This window comes from Leishmania donovani, chromosome 26 (genome assembly GCF_000227135.1).
Source record: "Leishmania donovani BPK282A1 complete genome, chromosome 26".
Lineage (NCBI taxonomy): Eukaryota > Euglenozoa > Kinetoplastea > Trypanosomatida > Trypanosomatidae > Leishmania > Leishmania donovani.
Window position 1 is genome coordinate 1,002,813 of NC_018253.1, and position 9,710 is coordinate 1,012,522.

Here is a 9,710-nt window from a genome sequence, read left to right on the forward strand (position 1 = left end):
GTGTGGCGCCGACCGCGCGGCAGGTATGCGAGGAGGGGGCGAGGAGGGACGGGCAGAGTCTGTTAGACGCGTGACCCAGTTCGACGACAGGCCGGCTCGTCCGTGACGACCCGGATGGGGCCGCGGTGCGACAGAGGTGTGGTGAGCTGTGGTTGTGCGCGCGTACGCTTGCGGACTTGTTGTTCATAACGGCACGCTGTAGACAAACATGGCATTTCAGGGCTGTTGTTGTATGTGGTCGAATGTCGGTGAGCGGCCTATCTGCGTGGAGTGGATGGCGTGTGGGTGAGGGCACTGACGAGGTTGTATACGGTGCCCGCCGGCATGGATGTGGGAAAGTGTGGGTAGATGCCTTTCATAGAAGTCACTAGCAACCGATAGAGCGATAAAGAGGAGAATTTCTGCTGTGTCAGAGCTGCCTAGACCGGCTCAGGAATCCAGTAAAGTTGTGTGTGCCTACGCTTGTCTTGCTCCCCTCCTGCACACCCGAATAGCGGTATCGAAGATAAGCGTACCTGTCGTAATTTTACCCCTTGTCGCGATGCTTCCCTCTGTCGATTCTTGGCTTGTATCTCGCTGCCACTGCCTCCTCTGTGCGATCGGTGCAAAAGGAATGAACAGAAAGCATTCCATGTGAAGTGGTCGTTGTACACACGGCTCCGTCGAAAAGGATTGCGATAAGGCTTGCGGGTGGGGGGGGGGGAGGGGAAGTGGCCAGAGCGAGAGGGAGAACGCGTGAGTCGGGAGAGCGCGAAAAGCTACAGGATTTGCATGGGCCTCTCTTCATAGATATTTTCTTTCTTTCTCTGCTGAGTGAATGGCCATCGCTTCTGTGCTTGTGCCTTGCGTGTGCCACGGCGTACTCAGTCCACGGCTACCTAATCAATGGATGGCGAGCATCGTGGAGGAGGAAGCGATGGAGCAGGCAGGCACCCTGACGTCCACGGAAGCATCGGCACACGCCACCTTTACACGGATGAGGGGGAGATTAGCGGAGGCGTGCTCTCCTTCACCCGAGCTCACGCATATATAGATGGATGGACACGTAAAGAAATAGAAAGTGGAAGGAGAGTGAGGAGAGCCGGCGATGGTGCGCTGACAGAAACGCGACGTGCACTTCATAGAGGCGCATCTTCAACGGCTTTGCTTGCAGAGCCCTTGTCGCTCACTTCATCGAGATAGAAAGAGTAGGGGTAGATGCACCGCTGCTGCCGAGCAGCCTCCTTCGCATGCCGGGAGTAAATCTCTTCTTCACCCCCCTGCCCTCTATCCCCGTCTGCGGCGCACGCAAAACTATGCTGTGGCCTTCATCACCGCTACCCTCTGTCTCTTCCTCCGCCTCTCATACCAATGCGACGCGTTCACACGTGCCTGCAACACGCACATACACACACACACATAGACCAGGGCGGGGGCTTCTCTCAAAGCCGCCTTTCTTCTTTTGGTTTAACGATTTCCTTGCGCTTTTACCTCTCCGCCATTTCCGCCGTCAACGTGTCGGGTGCGAGAGGGCTTCAGCCGTGGAGCATCTTCGCTCACAGAAGAAATCAACGTCAAAAGGTTGCCTGCATCAGCAAGGTGCAGGTATGGCGACCCCTGTCACGGATCCGCCGAAGATCATCGGCCGCGAGCTTCACCTCGACCGCCTCATCGGCAGCGGTGGCTTCGGCGAAGTGTATTTGGCTGTTCGCACCAAGTTGGCAACGAATCCAAAGCACAACTTCACGTTCCCAGCGGAGTGCGTCGTCAAGGTGATGCGGCGAGGGCTCTGCACCGAGGAGGATGTTGCCGCCATGAATCGAGAGGTGGCGACGCTGAGCTCAATGGACCATCCGTACATTGTCGCCTATATTGGCGCTTGGGTGGAGGCGGCACGCGGGAAGTTCTTCGGCTGCTATTGCCTGGCCATGAAGTACTGCGAAGGTGGAGACCTGCACGGGTTCATTGCGCAGTGTATCAAGGCTCACCGCCTTCCCCCTGTTGACGTTGCGGTGCGCATCATGGCGCAAGTCTTCTCTGCCCTCAACTACAGCCACTCACGCCGACTTATCCACCGCGATATCAAGCCGGGTAATGTGTTTCTGACGCTTCAGAAGAGCGGGGTGCCGGACAAGGCAATGGTGGGCGACTATGGTCTTGTGCGCTCACTTGAGGCGACGCGGCAGCTGGTCAAGACGCGCGTGGGGACGCCGACGTACATTTCACCTGAGATCGCCGCTGGCGAGGCGTACAGCACCAAGACGGACATCTTTTCTGCAGGCACCATGTTCTACGAGCTGCTTTCCCTGCATCGTCCGTTCTGGAAGCGGATGATGACAGACCAGCAGCTGTTTCGCGAGGTCCTGCACCGCGATCCGATGCCGCAGTTTCGTGCGTACACGAGCTCCGTCTACGGCACTGCACTGGCCGACGTGATTGAGGCGTGTCTTACGAAGCACGAGGCAAACAGGGCCACCGCCTACGACGCTCTTGTCCGCCTGACCTCGCCGATCACCGCGTACGTGCTCAAGTACGCCATTCCGGTGTACCCGGAAAAGGACGCGTTGACGACGTCTTCTCCGCCGCGCCCGCCTGCCGCGTCATCCGCGCCCGACGGTCACGCATCCGCAGCGGATGCGGATGGAGACGCTGCCACGGCGCGTCAACGGCTAGAGCGTCTGTTCCTTGTCCGCAAAGGCACAGCAGTGGGTGCCAGACTCACGCGCCTTCTGTCGCACAATGCCGAGCTTCTCTTCCAAGTACGCGTTCTGGTCGCCTGCCGCAGTGACAATACTGACCATCTCGAGAATGGCTTGGCAGAGCTGCTCTGGGCGTTTCCAGATGCAGAGGTACCCTTTCAGGAAGTAATCGATTTAGTTATGAGTGGCTACCGCCAACTCGCGGAGTAAGGGTGGCTGAGGGACCCCAGCGCTGCCTGGTGGGGTCCTCGCGCTTTTCCGACAAGAGGTGCATATGCATGTGCGGGCAACATCTTCGCAGATCGCACGGAGGTGTGCTGGCGTACGGCCATCACGCCGTCTGCAGATGTCCGTGGGGAACGAGCGTTTTTTATCTTCTTCTATTCTCAGCTCACTGTTGCCTACCCTCCATTTGCCTCTCGTCTCTCTCTCTCTATCGTTTGAGTTGTACTCTCACCTGTCTGCCCTTAATCTTGCCCCCTCCCCCTCCCCCTCCCTCCATCTCTTCCCCCCCCTCCCTCCCCTCCCCATTCCTTTGTACCCTTCACCTCTCATTCCCCGCTCTCCTCCTCGCTTCTTGCCTGCTGCTTGTTGTGTGACTCCAGTCCCCATGTCTCCGTCGCCGCCGTGTGCTGGTGCGTTGCATATGAGGCTTGTCTGCGCCTGTGTGCGCGCAGTGGTACGCACGCACCCACGTGGGGCATCGGCAAGTCAATGGGAGCTGGCAGACACACATCGAATGGCAGCGCACGTCCGTTTCTTCTCTCGTCCGGTATTCCTCTTTGTTTTTTTTTTTTATTCTCCTCTGCTGACTCGCCTCCCTACTCCGCCCACTCGTTCTCTCGTTGTAACCCAAGCTGGCTGAGCAGCGCGTGCCTATCTACATATACATCTATAACTATATATGCATACATTTCTTCGAGCCATGCCCTTTACGGCGGTGCACCACGCTTTCGTTCTCCCACGCCTTCTATGCCGTCCCTGTTGCCCGCCCGCAGTGTCCACCGTCTGTCCGTCTTCTTTCTTGTTGGCACTGCCTCGCCATGATTATTCTTTTCTCTTGTTCGCTTCTTTGCTTCTCTCTCTGCTCCCTACTCCTGTATCCTCTATCTGCGTGTCCCTTCATTCCTTGGCTGCCGCCCTCCTCCCCCCTCCTTCCGCCTGTCGCACACTCTTCAGTGTGAAAGCTAACCCCCAAAAGGGCATAGGAGTTGCAGACGAGGCCAACCCCCAGTCAAGACGAAGCGGTGGCGATGACGGTGGTAGCGGTGGAGGCGGTGGCGGCACAACAGGCCTCGTGACAGAAACCAAACAGCCAATAGGGAGCTGCCTCCCATTTGACACCTGCGGTGTCGGCATCACTGGCAGGGGTGCGGCTGTCTGCCGTCAAGCGGGACGCTACGATGTCCCCACAGCGGCGCGCAAGGAGGATGATCGGAAACGACGCGCCGGCACCAACTGCACATCATGAGTAGCATGTAAGAGCGGCATTACTACCCCTCTTTGCCTCACTACTTCTCTCTCTCGCATCATGTGCGCCACTTTCGCCCTTTCTGCTTCCTGTTGATGGGGTGCACGTCTTCTCGACTCCGCGCCGCGTCAGACCGCAAGGTCGAGCACACGCGCAAGCTTTCTCTGTCTTGCTTCTTTACTAGTCATCATGTCTTCCATTGCTGCCAAGCAGGTGCATCGCCAGCAGCTGCTGCAGCCACGCCTGGCGCTCCCGGCAGGTCGTACCGTCTCTCTTGAAGAGGGGCGGCGTCTTGCCAAATTCGCGCACGATGAAGAGGATCGGTTGCAATCCGAAGCGACGCGCCTGCTGGAGGTGAAGGAGGCGAGCCCTGTCGTGCTGGAGGAGAACGTCTCGAGGCGCATTTTGCTTCTTCGCCAGAAGCAGAACAGCAAGGCGAACGTGAAGGCGGCAGTCGCGTACGCAAACAGACTGCATCGCAAGTCTGCCGTCCAGGCTGAGGATGTGACCAAGATGCGCGAGGCAGCTTCGCGAGTGCTGCGACCTTCCTCCAGCATTGGCAGTGCCAGCCTAAAGCAGCGGCGCCAACGCGCAGAACAGACGAAGAAGCAGCGGCAGCCGAAACAGGGAAAGAAGAGGCATTGATGCCGTCATGTGTCTTTTCCTCCGCGCGATGTGTGCTGTCCTTCCACTTTCGAGTGCTGACGTTGCTGTACGGTGCGACGCGAAGTGTAATCAGCGGCGGTCCGGCGATGAGGGGCTGTGCTTCACCAAAGTCGAGGGTGTGTGTATGTGTCTGTCAGCGAAATGCCCGGCCACGTTCGGTCACGCGCATCTGCGCCGTGTGCATCGGGCGTAAAAAGGGCGGCTCAAACGAAACTGATACGCAGGCACAGCGCGGCCACCCGATCTCTCTCTCTCTCTGTCGACGCCGCTTGCTCTGCCACCTGCACGAACGCCACCACTACCTTCCTTTCCAGTTCACCTTCACGGTGTAGTGGTCCTGCTTGCGTACTTGCACTGGTGTCAGTCTGATGTTTCCGTCGCCGTCACGTGCACACCTGCGGATGAGTGTGGTGTCTCTCTCCTTTTTTCTCTCTTCGTGTAAAGCCACCTCGGCTAACGGTGTGTGCTCTTTATCGCTGCCACTCCTCGTGGAGATGCTGTGTGTGTCTGTCTCTCGGTGTGTGTGTAAAGCGAACCGCACCCTGATCTGGCATGAAGGCCTCGTGCTAACGAGGGAAAGCGCAAACAGAAAACGATCGCGCATCGAGAAGGCAGGCGAGAAAGGCGCTTCTCCGGACGTGCCGTAGGGGAACCGTCACGGGTCCAAACGACCTCAACATGGCATCGCTTCCTCACCATGATCTCGGCAGGAGCTGCAGGTAAGTTGAACAGATCTCGTGGGGCAACAGAGAGGGGAGGGGGGGGGGGCGGTACGTCAGCAGCGCCACTGCTGACATCGACTGGAAGCCGAACCTGTTCTCCTTCTCCCTTCTCCTTGCTTCGCCAGGCGGCGCTGTTTTTGTCCGCGTTCGGTTGGACGCTCAGCGCGGACGACTCGCCTTTACGCATCTTTCTTTACGCATCGGTGCTGCCTTCCTGTCCCCGACGTCCCCGCCTTGCCGGACCTTGGTGTTCTAGTTTTGCCCGCGCCCCGCATACTCTTGCGCCCTGTTGCTCACCTCTTACCATTTCCCGCGCTCTCTCGGCCCTCGGCAACGCCTCCCCATCCTCCATTTCTCTCAACCAACCGACATATATACCCACGCGAACGTGCCCTGTGGCCCCCCAATCTCCAGCTGCTCACGCATTCATCAGCTATCATCATCTGCATCATAGACCGGCTCATTTTCAAATCTTCCTTTCGTTTCTCGCGCGCTCACGGCTTTGATTTTTACTGCATATCTGCTTGCGCACATCGGCAGCTGCAGCACGTTTTTCAAACAGCAAAGCCCCCTTAGTTTCCGCTTATTAAGACGTGGTGGTTGCCTCGGCGCCGAGTTTCTCCTGCCGCCGCCGCCGCTACTGCCTTCTTCCGTGCATCAGCATCGCTTTCATTTTTTCCCTCTCATTTCGTTTCACCGCGTGTCCGCTGCTCTCGGTGTGTCTCGCCTCATCGCTCGTCTTCGACTGTTCGCCTGTATACCCCTGCTGCTGCTTTCCGTGTTCCCGCCTCGGCCCAGTTCTTCCGTGTTCGTGTGTGCGTGTGTGTATGCGCGCTTGTGCTAAAAGCTACCCCTTTCGCCATCTCTGTTCTCCTCTGCTCCCGGCCTCCGTCGTCACTACTTGTTCTCCCTCTTTCCTCTCCTAGGGGGCAACTGCGGTTCCATTTCCAGCGAGTACTCGAGCCCGCACTTAGCACACCCACGGGCATACCCGCACCTACAACGCTGATTTATTGATCTGCAGCGCCAGCATCTCGAGCACCGAGACGAGGTCGACAACGAAAACATGATGCCGTACAGCCAATGCCTGTCGACGGTGCTCTTCCTGAGCACGCTGAACTTCACGAATGTGTCGATCCCAAGCTTTAACGAGAGCCTCTTGGGAGTCAATGCCTTCAATCTCACGTGCTTCGATGTTTATATGCGCGGCTTCGGCACCAGCTGGATGCCCACCAGGTCGTACGCTGCCATCACTGACGGTGGCAACATCCGCTGCCGCACAAATTTGACGGCGTTCGCCTACTCGGGTGTTGTGTGGGCCGATGTGGTGGTGAACCCAGGTGAGGTGCGACTCGCGCGCACGATCGAGAAACCCGACTCGCCTGATATGTGCATCACGAACGCGTCCTCTATCACGGATTGTCACGTGAACGTCTCGGTGGTGGATCTCCACGCCGATCCTCCAAGCAGCCTGATTGATCTCATCCTGGCACAGGCGAAGACGTACGTGAATAATCATGCCAGCGATTACGTGTGCAAGGTGATGGTGCCTCGGGGAGAGTCCATCATCATGAATAACACATACCCCTATACCCCCGAACGGAAAGACGAAGGCCGCACGATTGTTCCAGTCAGTGAATCACCGCTGATACGTGCGCTGATGTCCATCGCAAATCGAGTGCGTATTGGCAGCATCCGGTTCTTTGTGGGATCTCAACCGCAGCGCATCAGTATTCTGATTTCTCACGTTGGTGGCGCACATGCTGGATTCACTGGCGATCTGGTGCCTACTCCTGTGGGTGAGTCTGCGGTCGATTGGGCCCAAGGGCTGGTGGACGCATACATTCAGGGTGTCGTGCCTCAACCATTGCCTGTGTATGGGTTGCCGGGAGAGATCAAGGGCCTCGTGGCGGGGCTGAACACTTCACAGACTGTTTTTGCAACGCTCGATGTAGATGTGAGCATCGCGGCTTCCAGTGCAAACTGGGTCACCATCTACCTCCAACCTGGCGTGACCATTGAAAACCTGAGAATCCAGGCGAACAGTGACGGACTCGGCAATCTGTTGACACATCTAGCTGCCCCCGAGGTTGAGAAACTCATCAATGCAAAAATCGCCACCGTCCTAGCCGCGTTGGCGGGGTCTGCGGGCAGTGGTCCACACGACAATCGCACCGCTAACGGTACACTGACGTTCTCCTTTGGAGAAAATACAGTTGTGCGCGACTCACCGCTCCGGCTCCCTTTGATCCTTATCAGCTGTGTCGGAGGGGTTTTTGGTGTGCTGCTTGTGGCTCGAAATGTGCGGCGACACCGAGAGCAGCCTGTTCTGAACAGCGTCACAGGCGCGCCATTGTCCACGTTTCGCATCGTGGCAGAGGACGTATTCCTGATTGTCAGCGTTGTTGCCTGCCTGCTGCTATTTTCCGCAAGCAACACGATGACAGGGGCCACGGTCGTTCTTGGCGACGAACTGCGCACGTACGCCTTCTCCCTGTCAAATACCGTCACGGACCTGTGGCAGGCGGGACTCTTTCCGCTGTCCGTGTGCGTGCTTGTATTCAGTGGCATTTACCCCTACGTGAAGCTGCTTAGCATACTCTTCTTCACTGTGTGGGCTCACCGTCCCTCCAGCCGCGCTCTCAAGCTGATCGACTGTATCGGTAAGCTCTCCCTTATCGACACCTTCGCGCTCATGGTGATGGTGTCAGGACTCGAGATCCCCTCTATCGCGGATGTGCGGGTTCATCGGTCGTTCTACATATTTATGTATGCTACGATTGTGTCGATTGCGCTGGGCAACTACGCCACGCTGCTGTGGCGAGCAGGGACGACCCTGCGGCGTGACGATGCTCCAGTGGAGGACACTGGCGCCCACTCCACCCTTGGTAGCGCTCAAGGGGAGCCCGTGACAGCCTCCCCGGTAGAGCAACAAGGGTCAGCTCCATCGATGACCGGCAACAGCTTGCCCCGAGGCGGCGCCTCTGTGCAACTTCAATCGGGAGAGCATCGCACTTCTTGCTGGAGACGATTTGCCGGTCCCGCCCTTTGCATTCCGTTGGTGTTTATGATCGCGTGCAGCATCCCTGCCTGGATTTTACCAACGTTTCGGTACACGGTCGGAGGCTTCGCTCGGCTTCTGACGCCGCCAAGCAAATCACTTACACTGTGGCGCCTGAGCAGTCTGGGCGGCCGAGATGACGCGCTCGACATTTTGGCGGTTGCTGTCTTCACGATCCTCATCGCGCCGTGCCTCTACGTGGCGCTCTACCCCAGATGCGCTTTCCTGGCCTCGTGGTGCGCCGCAGATGTGCTCGTGATCGCCTGCGTGGTTGGTCTCCTGCAGCTGCAGCAGTTTGTTCGGTTTGTGCTGGGGGACAGCAGGGATATCCTCTACACAGCGCACGCCTCTCTGCTGTGGCCCATGTATCTTCTGGCAGTTGCTGCGGTGCTGGTGTGGGTTTACATCGCCCGCGACATTCTCCACTATGTCTTTGTGCGCAAGGAGTTGATTGCGATGCCACCTAGTGCGTAGACAAGACCTCCTCCTCCGTCCCTCCCGAGACGAGGAGGCTGAGCGAGAGGAAGGGGGAGGGGCGAGACAGTGAGTGCCTCTCCACAGAGATTTGCGCATGTGGACGAGGTGCTTCACTGTTTGTTCATGTGCGAGAGTTTTCGAGGTGCTGCGAGCGCACAGCACTGCCTCCCGATTCTTTCGCTTCGTTGCTGTTGTCGCTCAGGCACTTTTCTTTAATGCTTATTACGGGCGAGCAACCCCTATGTTCGTCGGCGAGGGTGTGTCTCGGTGTCGCCACCGACTGAGGGACGTCGACAGCCTGATGAGTGGCTCTTCCCCGGCTTCTTTTTCTTCTTTCTCATGCTTTTCGCGTCCGCACCGGATAAAGGGTCGGGGCAAGGGGCGACACACTCCTCAGTGCGCGGTGGTATCTCAGGGTCCAGTACCACCACCCTAGGTGCTGAGGCCAAACAGCTCCCCCCTCCCCTCCCCCCGACTCTCTAAGCCTGCCGAACCACCTCTGGTGATGACAGGGTCACGTACCAGTGTCATGGGGCAGTCAGAGCGATGTATCACTGCTGATGCCAGCGGTCCGGCCCTGGGTGGCGCTGTGTCGGAGCGACCTGCGACCGTGAGCATGCGCTTGCACCATCCAT

The 9,710-nt window shown here is 58.0% G+C and overlaps 3 protein-coding genes across 3 annotated transcripts; all 3 read left to right on the forward strand.

The window, feature by feature from the left end:
- Positions 1–1,586: 1,586 nt before the first annotated feature.
- Positions 1,587–2,888, forward strand: LDBPK_262600 (protein kinase, putative; the record flags this gene model as incomplete). The annotated part of the gene is made up of 1 exon (XM_003861796.1): positions 1,587–2,888. One exon carries the CDS (start codon positions 1,587–1,589, stop codon positions 2,886–2,888), a length of 1,302 nt encoding a protein of 433 aa, XP_003861844.1.
- Positions 2,889–4,662: 1,774 nt separating this feature from the next.
- Positions 4,663–4,794, forward strand: LDBPK_262610 (hypothetical protein, conserved; the record flags this gene model as incomplete). The annotated part of the gene is made up of 1 exon (XM_003861797.1): positions 4,663–4,794. One exon carries the CDS (start codon positions 4,663–4,665, stop codon positions 4,792–4,794), a length of 132 nt encoding a protein of 43 aa, XP_003861845.1.
- A 1,809-nt stretch (positions 4,795–6,603) lies between these two features.
- Positions 6,604–9,072, forward strand: LDBPK_262620 (hypothetical protein, conserved; the record flags this gene model as incomplete). The annotated part of the gene is made up of 1 exon (XM_003861798.1): positions 6,604–9,072. One exon carries the CDS (start codon positions 6,604–6,606, stop codon positions 9,070–9,072), a length of 2,469 nt encoding a protein of 822 aa, XP_003861846.1.
- Positions 9,073–9,710: the final 638 nt, after the last annotated feature.